The following is a 22,531-nucleotide window of genomic DNA, read 5'->3' on the forward strand; positions in this document are numbered from 1 at the left end:
CACTTTCGCAGCAAAAAGTAAAAAAAAAAAAAAAGAAAAAAAAGAAAATCACACATTTGTCTGTTTTGGTTTCCTAGTGTGATAATATGTAAATGATGAAATCTCCTCTCTGTTTACTGCGGTGTGTGAAATGACTGAAACAAGCTGAAAATGATGAAGCATTCTTCCCTACATCTATGATCTTTTTTACAGTCGCTCCACCATATTTGTGCGGCTCCACACAAACAACCACGACAGCCTGAGCTACCAGCCCGGCGACCATCTGGGCATCTTCCCTGGCAACCACGAGGACCTGGTGACAGCTCTCATAGAAAAACTGGAGGATGCTCCACCTGTCAATCAAATTGTTAAAATGGAGTTCCTGGAGGAGAGGAACACTGCCCTGGGTGGGTGATGCAATTAGCAACGTCACGCTACTTTATGAATACAGTAGGCGTATGATCAGGAGCTTTTGCAGTCTGATGTCCGGGCAAGATGTCAAAACCAAAGCATGAATTAGAAACCATCTCTCTCTTGCCTCAGCAACCATGAAGTCACACTTTAGTGAGATATTTTTGCCCAGAAATTGTGCAGTGAAGCTGCATATTGGCAAACAGTCACAGTGACCTTGGATGACTTAAGTGTGATTTTTCACTGTGACTGTGAAGAAAGATGTTTTTTGAACACAGTATGGTGTGCAGCACCAGAAACCAGATTCAATAAGAGTGGCTAAATCCATTGTTCATTTTTTAAAATATATTAATGCATCTTTGGCCTTCCTCTTTTCTCCAGGTGTCATCAGTAACTGGACCGATGAGCCTCGTATCCCTCCCTGCACCATCTACCAGATCTTCCAGTACTTCCTGGACATCACCACCCCACCGAGCCCTGTGCTACTGCAGCAGTTTGCTGCTCTGGCAACTAATGACAAACACAAAAAGAAACTAGAGATCCTTAGTAAGGTAAATTCACTTCGGCGTTACCTTCAATATTGACCTTTAGAATTACGGAGCTTCTTCTGCTTCTACTGAGCGCTTAGCATGGTTTGTGACCAGATATATAAGAGATTTATGACTTGATGTGCGTAGGCTATATCCAAAAATATGCTCTCTTTTTCAAGATCCAAATGTATGCAGACATTTTTTCACTTTTTATTAGGACACTGTTCATAGCACAGTTCTATAAAAAGTCACAATGCATTTGAGGCACAGCAGTAACACACACATTCATCATGAATCAAATATGATGGGTAGTTTTCTCTGTCTGATACACTTTGCAATGATGTACGTACAGTAGGAGTAAACTGGCGCCAAATTAAAGCCGTTGATCGCTCTAAACCCAGAGCCATTCCCCCTTGCAGTGCCTCCCACAATTCACTCTCCATTTTTGTCAATGTGTGGAAAAGGCTGGCTGAGGCCAAGCAATGACTCATATGCTCATACATCGAATCATTGTCACTGAAGCAAGGGGAAAAGACGGAAGGCTTCTGAATTCAGAAAAAGAAAAACAGTACTGTAGAATCAGCACTGCAGCACTGGATCAATTTTTATTTTTATATGAACCAAATCTGAAGCTCATTTTAGTGCTAGAGCTGGGTATCTCAGACTTTTCAAATCCCCCTTTTTTCAATATTCTCATGCCAAGCATTAGAGACGAGACAAGCTGTCATGTTTCATTGATGCATTCTGTTTTCAAAAGCATAAAAGAAGAAACTGATTAAACAAAAATGATGCTATTTCAATCGCTTACTTATTAGCAGTATCTCAAACAAACTAATGATATGAGTCTATAAAGAGTCCAACAACCCCATCTGTATACCAAGGTCAAACAACAGTAGGCCAACGTGCTCTTGCTGTTAAAATCTTGCTAATTGTACGTAAGGTGCTTCAAACAGGGCTTCGGGCTCAGAATGGACACCAGACCAGGCTCCTTAATGGGCACAGTGTCGCTCATTAGCAGCTTGAGAACAAAGAAAAGTTAGGAACATATCAAAGGTTTTTTTGTTGGTTTTTAGGCATGGTGGTGCTGCTCTAAATTAATCACATCAAAATGTCAGTGATGACACACTGAAACAGTTGGGCAGGGAATGGTGAATTGCTCTGCTTGTGGCTGCCTGCTGCTCTCAAGTAAAAAAATGTTTACATATCTAAAGAAGGAAACCATCCACTCTTTTTCTCTATTATTGGAGCAGTTACTTCTTAATTAGGACAGCAATGATTCTTCACCTTTCTAAGACAGAATTTAAATCCAACAAACACGTACATTTACCCAAACCTTCCTCTACAATCTTCTAGGGCTTGCAGGAGTATGAGGAGTGGAAGTGGTACAATAATCCCACACTGGTGGAGGTGCTGGAGGAATTCCCCTCCATCCAGATGCCCTCCACTTTGTTGCTCACCCAGCTGCCCCTGCTGCAGCCTCGCTACTACTCCATCAGCTCCTCCCCAGAGATGTACCCAGGAGAGATCCACCTCACCGTGGCTGTGGTCTCTTACCGTACTAGAGGTAAGGACCTGCTCATCTGGGGATCTTTTTCAAGAACGGCTCCAACTATGCTGAGCAAGAGCTACCATCTCTCTAAGGATTTAAAGGGAGTGTAGGTGTAGCTGCAGGTGTAACGGTCTTTTATGCTGCCTGGAAGAGAAAACTTTAAGTGCTCAGATTAGGCTTATTCTGGCAGTTCTGTTTGGTTTATATGACTATTTTCTTGATATTTCAATAAAACATGCTAAATAAACTCAGCCACATCCAGTAATTTCTAGTAAAATGTATTTAAGCCATAAGTTAGTTCTCAAAAAAGGTACAAGCACAAATACTGTGCATGTCTTTTCTTTTAGTTCAGTGCATGTTATGGATGAAAGGCACTGTGCTGCAGCTCTTTCAAGGTTGCTGCAAAGACTCTAAAAGTCAAATGACTCAGCGTCTCTGAAAACCCTGCGATGGCTCAAAGAAAATTGATTGGAAGTTATCTTGGAGAGCCAGTCTGCTTCACAGGGCAGCTGGACCACAACTGTAATTACAAGAAACATAGATTTAGAAACACCTCTCAAGAAGATTGTCATATCTCTCAACCAATTCTATTTAGAGATAGGAACACAAACACAAATGAGAGGAATTACTGCAAGTATATCTGATGACAGTATATAAAATGAAGTAGCTATTCAGGGTTCAGTTTCAGTGTTAAATACGTAGTACACTCTTATATCTTCACCTTTGCAATTAGCATCCATACTCCCACCTTGTCAAGTAGTCAGTAAGCATTACCAGATGCTAGGCACTACTCCTCTCTCTCACATGTGTAATGTGCATACTTGTGCAAACATATTGCTATGATTCTATATCAGCAACAGTGGAATTACAGTAATTTCCCTTTACAGAGAGAGAGAGAGAGAGGGAGGGAAGTGGCCTTAGCCTTGGAAAACATGTTAGAGCCACTCGTCTCCTGTTTGTTTTTGCACTTAAAGGGAGTGGGAGGAGGAGAGGTGAAAAAAAAGGTAAAGTGCTTGCTTGGTAATCACCCCTTTTAGATGGAGAGGGACCTATCCACCATGGAGTGTGTTCATCGTGGCTCAACAGGATAGAGAAGGGGGAGATGGTGCCATGTTTTGTCAGAAGGTAAATATCACAATGTTTCTCCAAGGACTTTTATAGAGAATGAATCTCTATTGCTGCATATTAATTGTATGTCACAAGCTTTCTGATTCATTTTAGAATGTTTTTTACTTCATTTATACTGAATTTATTTTTCAATTGCATTGTTTTAGTGCACCATCATTCCAGCTTCCCAAAAACCCCCATGCACCTTGTATCCTGGTGGGTCCAGGTACTGGTATCGCCCCATTCAGAAGCTTCTGGCAAAAGAGACTATATGACCTTGAACAAAAAGGTTGGTATGCTTTTTTTATTTCAAGTCATGGGCTTAGCAGTGAATGTTCATTCCTGCACATGAACCTGCAGAAAGGATCTTCAATTTGCTAATCATAAGAAGATCAAGGCCAAGCTGATGCATTTATATACATTTATCCTACCATTTAAATTGCTGTCATATATTTTTCTCATTAATGGTACAATTTGGCTCAAATCCCTGTCAGAGATACAACTACTGTGTATGTGAGCATTAGAAACATTGTAATGTCTTTTGGATATAAAAAAAACATTGTATGAATGTGTGTGTGTGTGTGTGTGTGTGTGTGTGTGTGTGTGTGTGTGTGTGTGAATAGGTGAATATTTACATGTATTGTAATGTGCTTTGAGTGGTCAATAGAGAAAAGCACTACATAAATGCAGTTCATTCAATATGCATCTGTAAAATGACTTTGCCCGTCTCCTTCAGGAATTGAGTCATGGCCCATGATCCTGGTGTTTGGCTGTCGGCAGTCTGAGATGGACCACATCTACAAGGAGGAGACCATCCAGGCCAAGAACAAACAAGTGTTCAAGGAGCTCTACACAGCCTATTCCCGAGAACCTGGCAAACCAAAGGTACAAGAACTAAACTGTTCATAACTCTGGATGACTCAGCTTGTCACAAGTCTCTTTGGACTGCTGTGTGGGTTTGAAATGAAATTATAGCACAGAAAGGGGCGAATAAAAACTGCTGTAGTTATATTCTGAAATGTACACTCACTCCATCTGATTTGAGGACTTTCTGCTGTAGTTTTTTAGGTAGTGCAGTATGTTTTACACTTGCTGTTTTCCAGTCCAGTAACATCTATGTCTCTGCTTCATTTGCGGTTCTTAATGATTCTTGTATTGTTTATGATTCACTATACAGAAAATATCATTTTCCATACTTGATATGTATTTACTCCCTTAGTAAAACAGACTGAAAGCCTATGATTTACATATTCTGATTTCCTTTTTGCACATGTGAGTTCTTCATGCACATTCATCATTCCTCCTGTGCCTTTCTGTTAGAAATATGTACAGGATGTACTGCGCGAGCAGCTGTCAGAGATGGTGTACCAGTGCCTGAGAGAGGAGGGAGGACACATCTACGTGTGTGGGGACGTTACAATGGCCGGAGATGTTCTCAAGACCATCCAGCAAATTATCAAGCAGCAGGGCAACATGAGTCTGGAGGATGCTGGCTTCTTCATCAGCAAGCTTCGGGTAAGAGAGGAGCAAACAGTGCAATTCATTGTGCAAAATCATCACTGTTATGTTCCTCTAAACCCCACTGAACAGCTGGGAGTGATTGTAGTGTTAGTAAAAAGAAGTTCAATAGTTTGAGTCCTAGATGAGCTGTGAAAATGGCGGTGCCCTTAAGAGAGTCAACCCTAGTTGAACATGTGAGGCTGTTCAGTGACCAACAGTGGAAGACTTTGGTTCCACCAGGCAGCTTCTTTATATTAATGTGTCTAACGAGTGCTGAGCACAGAGCTGTTGGAAAAACAGAAGACATGTTGAGTCAGAATTTGAATACAGTAATAAAGGTTACAAAACACTGTCCACTGGCTTACTTTCATCTGTGAGCTCATTTCAAAAAAAGCTAAAAAATAACTAAGACACAGGACAACGAGCACAGTATTGACACACGTACCTTTGTAGTATACAAAAGGACTTGATAAAAACTATTCAGTGAATCTGTAGAGTGCAGGTGTTTAAGGACAGATATCACAACGGAAAATCTCAGCATGCAGCATTACATGAAGAAAATCATTGATACACAAAATGAATATAAATAGAATTTTAATACTAGATATCATGCTAATTGTAGTTGGTATGCAGCATACACAGGTTTTAAACAGAGGAATAGGCCTAGAAAGGGAAACTCTAAAGACAATTGAAACATACAGAGAAGAGTGATCCATTAGCAGTGTAATTAGATGTTAAGGGCTCACATATTTCTAAAGACCTTTCTAGTAAGACCTCTGCTGTGAACTGACAGTCTGACACCATCAGGTATTTTATCTTAAAAGCTCTTACAGAAAAAGGGCTGCTTCAAAGATGTATCTAAATTCCCTTGGTTTCTGTTTGTTTTTACTTATCACATATTTCTCCCCTTCTCTCCGTCTCTTTTTCGCTGTCACCATCCTGCCGTTAACCAGGATGAGCATCGCTATCATGAGGACATCTTTGGTGTCACCCTGCGCACCTATGAGGTCACCAACCGGCTTCGTTCAGAGTCCATCGCCTACATTGAAGAGAGCAAAAAGGACTCAGATGAGTAAGTGTTGTGTGTCATCCAGTTCCAGCATTTTCCATTTAATAGGAATTAGAGTGAAACACCTCCACAGTGAAAGGGGTTATAAAAGCACAGAAGCCTTTTTTTTCCCCCCAAGGTCAATTTGTTCTGCCGGTGAAAAAAAAAAAAAGACTTGTTGAGCTTTTAAAGTGTCAGCATGAACGATACAGTTGCCTTTAGCTTATTGTACAGGCAACATGCACTCAGTTTCACGCCAATTTATTTTTAGCAGGTTATGAGATTTCTTGTGTGCAGTATGAAAAGAGTGTCCAGAGTGTTATGAAGCAGGTTTCTCCTCTGGAAAACAAGAATGTCAGCTACCCAGTACATTTTTCTGCATACAAGTGGATATTTTAGCCTGATGATGGTGCTAAAAGAAAGGTCAAGACGTCACCAAACACCTTTAAATTCACCCTGTTAAGGACATGAGTATTACTAGTTCCTGAAAGACTACAGAACATCTCACAGCTGTCTGGTCAGTAGTTCTGTGCTCCAATGTTCAGATGGACTGACTGAAAATACGTACATTCATTTATTCTTTTTCTTCATTCATACATATTTCTCTCTCTATTTCATTGGTGCATTCATTCACTCATTTATTGTCTATCTGTGAGTGGAATTTTTATGAGGCATGGCATCTACACACAATACACAAAACCAGGATCATTCAGTTTTCTCGTCTGCAACATTGCTGAACTGTGTGGGATGCTTAAGATCTATGATGATGTGTCTTCTGGTTTATTCATCTTTTTTTCCTTTTTTTTTTTTTTTAGCAGAGATCTTTCTTAACCACTTAAATTTGCCAGCTGATTAGATCATGTTTTAGTAAAAAAAAAAAAAAGCAAGCCTTGGCACAGCCCATTGATATTTATCTTAACCATCAACCATCAGAGCAGATCCATCTCTGAGAGACGTTAGTATCTAACTCCACTCTGCAACCTGTAGTTGTTGGCGATGACAATGTGTTATCACCCCTAGTTTCAGATGAAAACAGAGTGGGTAACCATAGAAACTCGTAGAGAAGGGCCTTTAAACTAACAGGATTAGAGTGAAAGCGAGTGGCTCTGCTCCATTTCTGTTTTTGTTTCCAACGTTATTTGTGCATACTCAAGATAAGACACTTCATATACCCTTGCTATGAGAGCAAAACAAGGGCCCTACATAGCCACTATGGCTCATTAAGCACCAACATAATGCATCACAGACGATGGTTCCTGTGTGGATTGTCACTTGAATTTCACATTTGGCCATCAAAGCCCCTGCTCGCTGGATGAGTAATGACTGTAACATCTCTCTATTTCTATGTCTCTGTCACTCTGTCTGTCTGTCTTTCTGTCTCTCCCTCTGTCCCTCTCTCTCTCTCTCGCTCTCTCTCTCTCAGGGTTTTCTGCTCGTAGGTCTGTGAACCAGTCTGGAGGACACGGCAACGCTGGTTAAAGAATACTGTGCCAATTTTTGTACTGTAAAAAAAAAAAAAAAGTGTTTCTTTCTTCTTCTTTTTTTTATACCACATTAATGTTTCTGTTGGGCTCTGCGATTTGTCTGTAGCAAGTTGGAAATGTTCTGTTCTCTGAGAATCTGTTTTGCTTGTTGATGATACTTCCAAAAATTATAATTGACCATTTTGATTCATAATGTGTGCACCTAGTGTAATGACCTGCCTCATTGTGAATGCATGACCAAGACAAGAATATACTCAAGAAATATAATATACTATGTGTTATTGTTACAGTTAAAAGGCTTTTACTGAGGTTTTATATTTGCAAAGAAATGAGTGGCATTGATAACAAACTCACGGACCTTTATGAAGAATGGAATAAGGGGACAGTATTGTTTCAGGTGAGAATCAGACCTGGTCAAATCTGTTCAGGCTGTCTTTTTACTGATATGAAAGGCTGTAGCTTCAGACAAAGTTAGCAAAGGAGAGATAAGTAAAAGATGTACAGGCATGCAGATAGAAAAACTGAAAGATATATTTGCTGCCGTGTTGACTGATTGTTGATGAATTATGAAAACAGCGATTCTGTCACAGCCTCAACAAACATGTTATCTAGCTGTTCATTGGCAATCCATCAAAATGCATCAGCCTTTGTGCCAGCTCTCTTTTTAGTGGCCTGTCCTTTCTCTCATAACATTATAATCTTGTGTGTCCCAGCTGGAGCTTGCCTGACCCACAGCGGCTGCTTAGGAATGTGGAGGGCAGCCACTAAAAAGGAAATCTCCACCTGAGTCAGTACCTAGTAAAATGAAGTCTATTCATTAGCTAATAAAACAGTGTGGCTCTCACACTTTAAAATATTCAATTATAGATGTGTTGACTATAATCAAAGAAAACTGATTTGTGTGTGATGCCTAAAAATCATATAATCATGATGGAGGAAAAGTGTGTTGTAAAATGATTTTTAAAAAAGATTTAAATGATTAAATCAATGGTTAAAGGAATAGTTAAACATTTTGGGAAATACACTCTCTTGCTGAGAGTTGGATGACAAGAATACTAATGCCATGTTTGTACAGTAACAGACACAGTAGCAAAGACTGAGAACAAGAGGAAATTATCCAAAGTTTCTTGGCCTTGGAAAGAGAAGCCCTGGCCAAAAGATAGTGCGGCACATTACCCCCATGAAACTACAACGTCTTTATGCTAAGCTAAGCTAATCAACTGATGGCTGTAGCTTCATATTTTACATTGGAGTTCTATCAATCTCATCTTACTTTCTATAACAATATATTGTTCATTTAAGCAAAAAGATATTTTTTTCAACCAGATCTAATTTGATGGCCGTCACCAAGTCGACCCAATCGTCACCTTTGCAGCTGTTGAATTTTATCAATAACCATGACTCCTCTGCCTTTTGCCTTACATTAACTCTGCCTCTGCCTACATACGTTCATTTTCTCATTTGTCTCTGCATGACTGTGCTAACCCACGGCTCACATGCCACCCTCTCACTGTGACCTGACACCTGTTTGTGTAGCATCAGCGTGCAAGCGTGCATGTGCCATAGAAACCATAACTGTGTTCATCTCTATATGAGTGGGCGTTAACATGCATGTGCTCAGGTGTGCTCTGCACAATGGCTAAATAGGTTTTTAATCTGCCTGTCATCTGTTACCTTTCGAACATGTCAGATTTTAAAATAAGCATGAATTTGTTGCGCTGTGAGTCACTCAAGTCTGAGAATTGAATGGAAATTGCCCACATGGCTTTTAGTTTTGATATCGGCAGTTCACTTCTACTTTTATGTTGCAGTGAAGTTTTTTTTTTGTTTTATTCAAATTCAAAGATGAGAGGCAATCACGCTGCCACTGTGGTCATTTGCTGCTTTCCAATGAGTCAAGGTTATAATTTGAATTTTGGTGCAGGGGTCACATATGTTTATTAATCACCCACTCTGCAGTAACTTGTGGCTTTTCTTGTCAGCTTCTGAGTCTTGTTTGTTCCCTTTCTTTGTCTTTGATTCAAATTAAAGATAACTGTCAGCATGATTTCAATGTGGTTTTCAAACGTTCCTAACAGCTGCCAAGAATTTTTTTTTGTTATTGTTTCTTTGTTCATATTTTGTTTTTTTCCAAGTCAACTGTTTTTACTGCCGGGAGACTATGGGCGATTCCCATTGTCCCCATTGTTATTCATTTTGGATGAATGTCTCCTCTGTACAATTTGTTTAAACAGATTTTGTTTAATTGGAATGAGAGCCGTCAAGAAAATGTCTGTGATGTAAAATGTGCAACAGGAAAACAATTGATACAAGATATAGCTTCTATATATAGCTTCTATATATATATATATTCAAAGACAAAGTATAAAATATAAAGAGTACCACTTGGATCTTTTCTAAGAATGTATTTTGATTATGTAAATGAGCACTATGATTCTGCTTGATTTAAAAAGAACAAAAAAAGGCCTACTCTGTGATGTCTCTCATATCCTTTAGGTATGGGGATGAAAACAGCAGCATTAAATAAATGCATGGTGATCTCCTGTCTCCTGTTCATATTTAAAAAGCTCTGTCTATTTACCAGCACTGTGTCAGTCAGTGAGACTGTATTGTGAGGTTATCCAGCCTTTTTCACAGGGCTTCGGATGGTTAAAAAAAAAAAGGAAAAAAAGGAAAAAAAAAAACATTCTCGAGGGTTTCTTTTTTCTGTGTTTGCATATCGCTGCTGCTATGAACAACTTTGATCCAATCAGCCTCTGCTATAATGACCTTTGTTGTGTAATTGATTGAGGATATTCCATTTTAATGCATTAACTGGAAGGACTTTGCATTTACTTACAAATAAAGAGAAACATTTACAGAATATGTCAACACAGTTGCTTGGTTGTTTTTTCTTGTTTATATGAGAGAAAAGCAGGACTGAAATGATTTCTTCCTGCAGCAGGATGTGTTTAATGTCAATGCATTTTAGTTTGATGGTCACATTTAGCTGTTGATATAGGGTTTTTTTTCTTTTTTCTATGAAAAACAGTTACAGCAAACAAGCATTTTGCTTTCACTCTTCCTCCTGCCTCTGTAAGTGCTGGTCGTCATGGCTCTGAGAGTCGGCACTCCTACTGACATATCTCTTGGCACCATGGCAACCTGTCAACAAAACAAGCCATGTAAACTTTACACAAGGACTCTGATTGGTGACTGGCTGTCATGTAGTGGAGCAGTGGCCTTTCCAATTAGTCCTGAGACACGATCCTCATTGTGGAAGTTTGACCCTCCTAGTGAGCAAGATCAGTTGCACAAATATACCTTCCTGTCAATTGCAGTGCTGTGATTTCACTCAAATTAGAGTGTGCTTTCCGAATCAAGACAAGAAAAATATCACACTCCTCAGCTGGCTCTACGGTGTCGAAGAAATGGTTCATGGGAAGAAGCTGGCTGAGGAGACGCTGCTGCCTTCTGTGCTGGAAGACAGTGATGCAGAGACAGAAAGTGAGAAGCTACAGCTGGGGAAGGTAGGAAGTCAACCATCTAGCCAACTCTGAAAACTCTAAAGTGAACTAAGGAAAGTGTGAACAACCAGGTAGGAGACGGGAGACATGCAGGAATTAATGAAATGCTTTATGGAGCCTGAGTTTAAATGAGGCACAGGAGAGGGACAGGTCTTTATTTGGCTTTAGAAATGGGGTTCTTAAGCACAGCATCATCTCCATGCACGTCTGAGCACCTTCCTTGCTCAAGGCAAGGCATTACAGGCTTAAAAATACAGACTAAAGACCTGCTATTTTCTTTTTTATGGAGTGCTCTTTTGACCTATGTACTCATGAATTTATTTAACAGAGGACACACAAAGTCTCAACCTAAAAAGTGAATTTTAATTACACTTGTATGCGGTGTAATCACAGGGCTGCATACCCCATAGTAATTTAGAGGAATAAAGTGTAAAGCAGTGCGTATTGTGCACATTCTAATACAAAAAACTCTTTGGATTTAACTTTTCCACACAAGTGCCCTGGAACATGTGTAACTCCACTCAAATGTCAAATGTAAACAGTATTTTTAAAAGTCTGATCTGTCCTGAAAATAACATTATATTGTATGATAAGTGTAGCTGAGACATAGTGAACAAGCCTTGAGATAAAGGGTAAGAAAGACAAGTGAAAACAGCCTCTGGTACAGGAGGTTAAAGGGAGGTGGAAAGATAGTGGGAGGGAAGTGAAGAAGTTGCAGAGACTAGAACGACAAAAAAGACACAAGTTAAAATAGTCTATTCACATTAATAGACTCAGTTATAAGGTATAAGCTTTATTCTCCTGGAAGCAAATCCATTAAATCTCCTCAGCAGCCAGGTTTGACTTCCTTATGATGTCTTACTTTCTCATTCTCCATCCAGCAAAGAACGGAGCCGACAGAGGTTGACATGCGTGGGCTAAAGGACCAATGCTCCAGCCCTGACAGAAACGTGCTAGACGGAGGTGAAAGAGAGGGTGAAGAGGAGGAAGAGGAGGAGGAGGAGGAGGAGACTGAAGAGGAGGAGCTGAGAGGAGAGGAGTATGTGATCTCTGAAGAATATGACACAGATTTGGAGCTTGGAGGTATAGTTGTTTTTAGATAGAAAAGCAGAGAGAATAGAATGGGGTGAATATGGATGATGAGAATAGGGTGGGAAAGTCATTACATGTTATTATAAAAGGTGTGATGTTCCCTCTTATGGAAGAATTGGCTTGATTTAAAATAATCCATTTCATCCTCTGTAATTATCTGTATAAAATGTTATTGGCTCCAACAGAACAAGGTATTTTGACTTGAATCATAATTTGATCAGAACAAGCATTGATCAGGCAAAGCCCTCCTGCCACCCCATCTGTTAATGTGTTTTTTCTTTTGCCTTATTCCATCTTCTCACTCTCTAAATGATTTCAAAAAAGAAAGAAAAAAAAAAAGCAAAACAGAAACTCCTACATGCGCCCGCCCACACATGTAGAGCTCTGTTCTGCATCTTAATGATTCCATCTCAGTCTTTGTGTCAGGCTTTCTTTTCACCAGAAGTGAAAACCATCTGGTATGAATGAGCTCCCCTGACAGGGCGAAATCAGCCACAAGGGACTTTTCAATATCACACTCAAAAGGTCTTCCTCTGGGGAATGTGCCACATTTTTCCTTTTTCAAAGAGGTATTGATAGCGAACAATTGTAGCAGACACCATAGTGTCTTTATTTATGTTGCAGATAAGGAGGAGGCATATGACCCCACAGGGCAGACGAGCTACATGGAGGCGTGTGAAATGTTACAGGTAGTGCCTGTCTCATATTTCCTGCAGCATATGCAAAACAGCGAGTTGGCCATGATGCATCAAGGTCTGGGGCCTCAGGTATTGTAATCAAAAGTTAGACTATGTGTCTCGGCTTTCTCGGCTGATTTAATAGTATGCAAGAACAGTGCTTCTCTTCACTTCTTTCACTTGTCTGATCAGCGTTCACCTGGGGGAAGGTACTCAAATTGAACCTGCCTTCCTGCAAAGGATGTGCAAATGTTTGAACATCCCAGCAGTGGAGATGTGCTCACATCAGCTACCACATGTGATTTAAAGTTCCATGTGGTGAGCTTTAGCAAAAGCTAAACATATTCATTAATAAGACTAGACCTAACACTGTTTTAGATTAGCCCAGTCCTTTGTTCACCAAATGACTCATTAATTCAAAGTCACATTCTCCTCCAGGGGAAGTACGTTGATCATGAGGAAGTCTGAGTACAGCTGTATTAAGTCTAACACAGCTGTGCTTCAAGGAGTTTTCAGTCCTCTCCAAGAAACTAGATCATGAATGTACATATCTTTGCAGAACACCTAACATATAAAATTGCACGAGTCTTCTTACTAGAACACATTCAAGTGGAGAGTCTTCACCTCTTCAAATAGAAGCCAGGCTGCTGGTATTGATTTACACTAATGAGGGCGGTTCATTATGCAGATCTGAATTTTGATTTTCCAGTTGGTAAATATGTTTTTTCCGGTGGGTAAATATGTTTTTTCCTAAATGACAGCTTTAATTAGCATTCATTATTTGTTCATAGTGAGCTTAAGACACAAAATCAATAATGTGTCTAAATGTTTGCGCTCTCATATAATCAGAAATGTACACATACAGTACATAAGCTAGGATACTTTTTGGATGTTAAACTAAGCAGGAAATTCATTTTAAATACTTTAACTTAAAGGCGCAGTATGTGAAAATCAGAAATTCCTTCTCATTAATGACACTGGTGTGCTCACAGTCCTTCAGTTTGAGTGAGCAGCAGCGCTAACATTAGCCAGCTAAAACCAAAATATCACAAAATATATCACATGCTTTGCATTAAGAGGCAAGTCACTCACAGAGCACACAAAGCCACTCAAGTGCACAAAACATCACATCTTCTTAGAAAAACCAGCCCAAGTCCTTCACATAGGAATCAGTCCACAGGCTGTTACAGGCAACTGAAAATGTCAGGGAAGGTCTCATTTCATTTTTAAAGTTATGTTACAATCCAGTCACTCATTGGCAATAGAAAACAACTGATACATGTAAATCACTTCACAGTTCTTACATGTAGCACGTTTAAGTTGATAATTAGAGCATAATTATAAAGCATTTTATACCCCAGGAAGAGGCATTTGTGAAAATGGATATCTATAATATTTTCACAGTTAAATACTGCAGCTAAATTGTATCCCAGCAGTCAATAACAATTAGAGATGTTTTTAACAGTTAATCGATGCACAATTGTACTTCCTCCTGTAGCTTTCATTAACACAGTTTGACATTTGTGCCGGCTTCCGCTGGTCCATAACGCTGTAAATGATAGTTGTAAAAGTAAATCCATTCCTTAACAAGCCATCTCCTGAGATTTCTAGTTCAGGAACATCATTCAGACGAACTGAATTGGATTTTAAGTAAGTCTTTATATGTTGAACACAGAGTACAAGTGAAGGAAGTAAGTGCAGTTGCTAAAGGCTATTTATTGAATGTCCTGCAGACTGATAGGCTTCCTCAAATCTTACAGAAAGATACTATGCTCTATCTCTCTCTCTCTCTCTCTCTCTCTCTCTCTCTCACACACACATACACATACACATACACATACACATGCAAAGAGCAGAGCAACCTATGATGGGGCTGCTTTCCTATTTTTTTTTTAAAAGATCAAGTTAACATAAGGCTTCATGCACTCAACTTTCTCATTAGCTGTGCTAGAAACTATAATTTTCATGTTCTGTGAGCTTCATTTCTGACCCACGCCTCCACACAGCTCCATTCTGCTTCATTTGTCTCAAACAGGTTTAACATTCCTCTCTTCCTCTCTCTCTTTCTCTCCGCCAATCTGCATCAGTACATCTACTCTTTTAACTGGAATGCAGATAAGAAAATATACTGCAGTGAACAAACAGAAGAATGTCACTTTGGGGGTGGTGGGGTTGTGTGTTTTGCAGGGTACCAAAGCACTGGCGGTTCCCCTGGTAACCAACACTTCAATACTGAGGCTGAACCTGCGAGATAATTGGATGGAAGGAATGGGTGGAGCTGCTATCGCCGAGATGTTAAAGGAAAATTGTTACATTACAGGTGGTTTTATCAGGCATTCAAGCATGCACATATTTTCTCTTCCTCTCCCCTCGCTCCATCTCATGTCCATCTAGCAAAAGTGCTCCCTCCCTCCCTCCCACTCCCACTCGTATGCCACTCTCACCCCAATTATATGCCACAGCACATGGTTTAACATCTGTTAAATATTTGTTAAATGTCAGTCATGCGTGCAGTTCAGGAACCTATGGGAGGATCTATGGAGAATGAGTCCTGTGAGTCATGCCGGCTCTTTTGGGCTGACATTATTTTTAACATCTTTAGTCATGCGCCACTATTCAACTTTCAGTGGTAATCCAATTTTATGAATATATAACAGATTAGTTGCGAGTGTGTATTTCGCTGATGTCGCAGCAGACATTTAGCTGTCATGAAATTTTCAAAGGCAAACACGTACACAACAAATGAGACCTCTAAAAGGTTTGAATTGAGTGATTTTTTATTTCCATTAAAATAACAGTGCTTAGTAACTTGACAATATTCAAGTGGTTTAAAAAAACAGAAAGTACCTTAAAAATTCAAAAGGTGTATTATTCAAGAGCAAAAAACGCCTTGGGGAAAGAACTTCTTTTGAACTGTTCAGATTTACAATTAGGTTGGTTCGTGAAAGTTATCTCAACAATATTCAGTCTTTTGATAAAGCAGAACTTTAGATTCAATGAAGCAGGGTAGGAAGGGGGTGACCAAGAATTGTGGATGATTGTTTATTTGTAAAGTCTACTTATGTGGATATACAGGCCTCATTTCTCAGGCTTCTTTTCCACCATGCACCACCTTTGACCCCACTGTGTATTTGTGTGTTCATCTCAGAGGTGGACCTATCAGACAACAGGCTTGGGGATTATGGTGCCAAAGCCATAGCCGGGATGCTTAAGGAGAATGGAACCCTGGTCAGCCTCAACCTATCAGGAAATCATTTCACAGATCAGGCAGCTGAGCACCTCAAGCTGGCCCTCATCACCAACACCAAGCTGCAGCATCTCAACCTCAGCTACAACGCTCTTGGAGAGCGTGCAGGTATAGCATGGTAATAAACTCTACAGAGTAACAATCTCATACTTTTTGTGAGACCTTTGCCTTTTGAAGAATGACCCAGTATCCGTGGGTTCCATTTTTATTAAGTTGATATTAAAGATTTACACTGATACATATTTTCACACATTTTCCATTAGTAGCACTAGGTAACTGAACTTCAGGACCTAAGTAATATATGTGGCGCCACTAAAGTGATGTGAGGAATGAGAACATTATTGAGTCCAGTCCAGTCCAGTTTCTTTAAGTTTCTGTTCTCTCTCACTTGATATTTTACAACAGGCACTTTGCTTTTGGCACTTCAATTTCCTTTTAGCAATGTAGAAAAAAAAAATAAAGTCTTGTGAATGATGTCAAACTTCTAATATTCACACTAAATGGCCAAGAGCATGTGGACAGTTGAACAAAGTATGAGGACACTGGAGCATTAAACCCATATGTGATTAGACATTAATCCGACGCTATGACAGCATCCATTTTTCTGGTTTCAGGCTTTCCACAAGATTTTGAGACCTGGCAGCAGGGATTTGCTCCCATTCAGCAACAAGAGCATTAGTGAGATCAGCCACTGATGTTGAGAGATAAGACCTGGCTGAATGGGGTTGAAGTCAGGGCTTTCTGTAGGCCAGTCAAGTTCTTCCACACCAAACTAGGGAAACAATTTTGTATGTTCATGGGGGACAGAAAAGGGACAAAGCTGGGAGCTCTCTATTGCCTAAAATGTAACTGTACACTGTGACATCAACATTTGCCTTGTAACTTAAGTGCCTAATGTCCAAACAGCAACAGAACAAAAACATACAAAATCAAAAGTATTACAGATATGACATATATAAACTGTCCACATACTTTTGTCCATTTGATATTATTTAGACTTGGAATGGTATAATAAACTACTCTCCAATTTAAGATTAGTGTCTGCAGATAATTGCCATGACTGTCACCATTGCACATACAAAATGTTGTTGAAAAGCAGCAATAAGCATGAATATCTGATTAAATAGTATAAAAAATATAAATAATTGAATGCAAAGCCCTGCAAAATTGCCCATATGTCTGGAGAGTGCTGAATTGTTAATCATTATGATTATGTGAAATTACTGGTATCAACTATTGTTACATTTTTTGACCTCTACTATAAAATCCATTCTGATATAAACCATTACAGGTGTGCGTTAATGTTGTAGCCTTATTTTTTTTTTATAAGTAGTCAAAGGACAGCAGCCGGCAGCAGACTGTGGCATTCAAAGGTCAAGAACATTTGCCTTCATTAAAACCTCTTTTTATTATCATGTGGATGAGCTCTGTGACAGGCACCTTGTGGAAGAATGGCAGACCAGGATGCACTGAGCATATGATATAGGTAATTGAAAATAAATCTGTCAGTGAAAATGGGGAAACCGCCATGTTTCAGTGCCATGCGTGCGGCTATAATTCATCCCCACATATTCGATTCTTGTTTTCTCCATTGCGGAAATATCAAAGGACATCCTTGTGAATTTTGAGTGCACTCTTCCATATAGTAGCTCCCTGAAAGAAAAGTATACCAATCAAACACTGACAGTCATGCTATATGGCATTATTGCTTTTTCAACCAAACACAGTAAGAGTGTCTTTTTCTATGATTATGTTCCCGCTGAATGCCATGCACTTTCTTATCCAATAAAGTGGGTGAGATGAGGATAAGGATCTTTCTCTTAAGTAAGGCTTTTAGGTCATGAAACACCAACAGAAATACATCGCAGACAGATGAAATGAGTTTTTGTCATTACAACTACTTCCTTACTTCTAAAATATCTGTCATTCTGAAATTTAGAAAACCAGTCTGCATATGAGCTTTTTTATTTTTTACAAAACTCACTTGCTGTTACAAAATGACAATAATAATGATTTATAGAGGCTTTAAATAAACTATCGTGAATGATATATTGATGACTTTTGTGTTTGTGTTTTTTTATAAATAATCAAAAATACAATCCTAACTTGTATTTAACTGACTGCTATGGCATTTTCTTATTTCTCTCTCATCCTAAGGGCAACTCCTCGGGGACGCTGTGTCAGAAAACACAGGGTTAAGATCATTAAGTCTGGCCTGGAACTGCATTCGAGGGAGAGGAGCAGTGATGTTGGCCAACGGACTTGGGGTAATACACATGGAAATCCATGTTTGAACACTTTTATTAGTTTTTAACTCATGCAAGACATAAGAAGATCTAGATAATACAGTGACGAGTTATTAGACCAGGACACTTTCTTAGCTCTCAGTGTCTCAGTATTAATCCATCAGATAAAAAAACCCATAACACTGAATCAGTCATATTGGAATCAGTGAGGTTGGATGTTGGGCGATAAAGCTCAGCCCACAGACCAGATCATCTCACAAGTGTCAGATAGACTCAGCTCTGTGCAGACCAGTCAAGACCTTTGATGTCATCCTGAGAAAACTTTTTCTTTATGGACCCTACTGTACCTTTTACATCATCATGTAAAAACAGGAAAAGGCCTTTCCCCAAACTGCTGCCACAAAGTTTGAAGGATGCTGTTGTCTAAAATATAATTGCATGTTGTAGTATTAAAACTTTCTTTTAGGTCACCCTTTGTAGCATTTATAGGCATTATTACAAACACTATAATGTGTAGAAACAGATAATGAATCACAATCACAGTTGTAATAATATGTAAGATGTTTACATATTAATAGACATTGACTTATAGCTGCTTATCACTACTTTATATTGTATTATAACTAGGGCTGTCAACGATTAATGGCAGAATTTCCATAGTTAATCACGATTAATCGCGTTTTGAATTGCATGTTTAAAATCCTGTTATTTTACATTTCAAGGCAGTTTTAAGCCCATAATATAAAGCATTTCTTACCAGAGTGTCTTAACTGGGAATCAATCACGGCTCTGCTGCGACTCCCACACTCCAAAATGGTACTTTGGTGGAGCTGAGGCTTGCTTGGCTGCACCTGGGTGTTTAGCGTGGAGGTGCTAACTCAAACTCGACGTACTCCGTTTGACACAGGTTGCATTTTACTTTTGACTTGTCAACTGAACCGTCTCGAAGTTTTTTTAAAGTTAAACAAGCCGTTCAAAAGTCCAGTAGCTCTCTTACTTTCCATGCAGGAGGCCACTTCAAAGCATAGCGCTACAGCTAGAGGAGCCGTCTACGGGTGAGTAGAAGGGACAAAAAGGCATTAACGCTGACAGCCCTAGTTATAACAAATTTTAAATGTCTATATACTGCTTATAAATACTAAATAGGGGGATGAGAACAAAAGCACACATGTAGTGTATACATTGCACTAGTTGGCTGTGTTGAACATTTGGGTGAAGCCAGAAGGATTTTCCACACTATTATTGGAAAGTTGGTATTGTGACTATAAAGACAAAAATATAATATATTCTACTGATGCAGTTATGAATGTGAAAAACAAAAACTGTAGATCAAATTTAAGAATCCAGCCAGGTGGATAATAGAAGAAGATATTTCATAACCCTGCTAACTTGCTTATCTTGTTTTGTGAAGCAGCCCCCTGGTCTGGTATTCATCAAGAATCTCACAGCAGCGCAGACGGTGCGGCAGCAGTTTTCTTTTCCATATCTTAATGACCAAGATGGTCAAGGGGACCCTGATCAGTAAGCTACACTGACAGGTTTGATTGATTCAGATCCTGAGAGGCTTATTACCTCAGGATCTACGCTGCTGTCTCGCTTTAAATTAAGGTGTTTTTCTGCTCCTGACTTAATCTTGTTAGAGAACTTGTTGAAGTTTGACTTGTTATTTCATTTGAGATGGTTAAGCTAAGTTTCTAAATCTTACTTTATCAAAGATACACTTATTCTTTTGTGTCTTTTCTCTAGGCAAACATTTTCCTCAGAAGTGTGGATCTGTCATATAACGGCTTTGGGAAAGAAGGAGCCATTGCTTTAGGACAGGCTCTTAAAGAGAACAATGTTTTGGAGGAGTTGAATGTGAGGTATGTGATGTTATCATGGTATCTGATTATCAGGTTTGTTTACAGTAAATGAGTTAAAAGGGACAGAGTTCAGTTTAGATCATTCTTTCATGAATTAGATACTGCACTTTTCCTTGTTTGGTAAACCTGTGAGGCAATATAACGATAAAAAAAACATTCTTAAATGATTCTTGAGGAGATTAAATTTCTCAACCAGATTTGTGACTTTACTAATAAATCTTATGAAGCACCCATTTTTTTCTCAATGGGAGGCCACCGGTATAAACGAAGTTCAAGTGAGTCAGTTGTATCTGCCTCTTGTTTAAGTTAAACAATGTTTGCCTCACAAATTCCAAGACATTTGTGCTTCACGGATGAATAATACCATTTAAAAAATAGCACTTTATGATTGCTTCCCTCACACTCCAACACACTTTTTTTGTTGTTGTTGTTTTATGCTTTTGTCTCTCTCTCGCCACAGTAACAATCGAATACCCCCTGATGGAGCCGTCCGCCTCGCCATGGGCCTCAAAGTAAACAAGACAATCAAATCCCTGAATGTAAGCTGTTGAAAAGAGATTGGTTTTAACTTCAAAGGCAATGGGGGCATCAGTGGATAAAATGGGATAAATAAATGGATCACTGTACTTTGTCATAATGTCAAAACCCAAGCACGGCTCTCAGGGACTCTGAAAAAAAAAAGTTACTGATAGAAAAAAATTATGACGAAGACACTAAATTAATTTACAGCTTGAGCATTTGATTTTTATTACATTCGCCTGAACTGAAAATGCTGTTTGAGTGTGTGTGTGTCATCGCTTTTGGAAACTTCAAGATCTCCTCCTGGCATGTATTGAAACATAATGTGTATCTGATGATTTTCCCCCACACAAAAAAAGTATGATTACTACTTTAAAACATTTCAATGGCATCTACTCCTTCACCCTCATTCCGAAAATCTATGAATATGCAAACATATTTCATTTCAGAAGTTTAACTCCTGGAAACAAACTGTCTCCTACTTCACTGTAAAGTCCATTGTGAGTGTTTATGCACTGAAGGATTTAAGTTTCCCTATGGCACTTGTATAAATTGAATATGGACCGGGATTGGCTTCCAAACTAGTTGTGATGTCACAAATCCTGCTCATAAATCTGCCTCTAAAAATAAGATTCTCAGGGAGCACAGACTAAATTTCCACTTTCAACAAATGATTGAGAAAACAGCCTCCTGATGTAGAACTCTACATCATTCTGCACAGTCAAGCCCAAACATCCATCTGTAGCAACAAGATGACTTTTTTTTTTCTTTCTAGTTTTAGTACTTTAATACAGGTGAATTATCCTAAAAAAATGTTTTGGTAACAGTAAAAGTCCCAAAATATGTAAAGAAACCTACCACCTTCTTGTATTACATGCATATCCAAAAACACAACCGCTACAGCTCTGTAGTATTATTTATATTCTCCATTTCTAATTTGTCTTTGGCCAGATGGGTAGGAACCCCATCCAGAACGCTGGGTGCTACGGGATCCTCAAATCTGTGCAGGAAAACCCAGATTCAGCCATGGAGACATTAAACTTCTCTGTGAGTCACACATGTTCCACCTCTATGAGAATAACAAATCTTCTCCTTTATGCAATGGAGGCAAACTTATTCACCCGCTTCTTTATGTATCCCTCTCTCTCTAGGACATCACAGTGAACCAGGATTTTGAAGACTTGTATACAAGAGTAAAAGAAATGTTCCCTGCGCTTCAAGTAAATCACGGGGGCAGAATTGGCACATTCAGAAAAGCAAAAGCCTGAAAAGTGTTACTGTAATTGCTGTACTTTTATGCCAGAGAAATATGGAAGAAGTCTCATCAAAGCCCTGTGGACGTTTTTATCGACAGATGAACCAAAAGGATGGATATAATTTTTCAAAGGATGTCATTAAAAAATGAGAGCATATGCCCTCGTATGACATGTATTTAGAATAAATATAACTTGTCAAATACCCAATCAATGGAGAGTAAAGATAATTCAGGCAGACTGTTAATTTTCTAAAAGAAACTGTACACAGCATGGGTTTGAAATATAGTGTTGCTGGAGTCATTAAATACGGGCATACAATGACAAGGTGTTGAGTATGATTCTTTTAGGTATAATCTGATTTGATGTTATATAATTTCAGTGGGTAGAATGATGGAGAGGATCAGAGAGCAGCGCATTGTGTATGAAAAGAAGTGAAAGTGGGTTGCACAAAAAGGATTTAAGTACTGCATGACTAGTCTAATAGAAAAACCAGCTTCTAAAGAACGGTCCACTATTAG

General features: G+C 39.0%; 2 protein-coding genes across 2 annotated transcripts in view; both read left to right on the forward strand.

Moving 5' to 3' along the window:
• Positions 1–6,152, forward strand: part of nos1 (nitric oxide synthase 1 (neuronal)) — a 32,928-nt gene extending 26,776 nt beyond the window's left edge. Inside the window, exons 20-27 of the mRNA XM_053324608.1 lie at positions 193–386; positions 772–941; positions 2,274–2,484; positions 3,507–3,594; positions 3,744–3,865; positions 4,313–4,461; positions 4,897–5,091; positions 6,030–6,152. Of these exons, the coding sequence (XP_053180583.1) occupies positions 193–386; positions 772–941; positions 2,274–2,484; positions 3,507–3,594; positions 3,744–3,865; positions 4,313–4,461; positions 4,897–5,091; positions 6,030–6,152 (1,252 nt within the window). The remainder of the gene's footprint in view (positions 1–192; positions 387–771; positions 942–2,273; positions 2,485–3,506; positions 3,595–3,743; positions 3,866–4,312; positions 4,462–4,896; positions 5,092–6,029) is intronic.
• A 4,866-nt stretch (positions 6,153–11,018) lies between these two features.
• On the forward strand, positions 11,019–22,025 carry lrrc74b (leucine rich repeat containing 74B). The gene is given in 11 exon segments (XM_053324651.1): positions 11,019–11,157; positions 11,740–11,788; positions 12,046–12,197; positions 12,831–12,973; positions 15,071–15,203; positions 16,032–16,238; positions 18,288–18,397; positions 20,123–20,238; positions 20,699–20,777; positions 21,709–21,804; positions 21,909–22,025. Coding segments are annotated over 11 exon segments (1,341 nt in total).
• Positions 22,026–22,531: the final 506 nt, after the last annotated feature.

This window comes from Scomber japonicus, chromosome 9 (assembly GCF_027409825.1).
Source record: "Scomber japonicus isolate fScoJap1 chromosome 9, fScoJap1.pri, whole genome shotgun sequence".
NCBI classification, from domain to species: domain Eukaryota; kingdom Metazoa; phylum Chordata; class Actinopteri; order Scombriformes; family Scombridae; genus Scomber; species Scomber japonicus.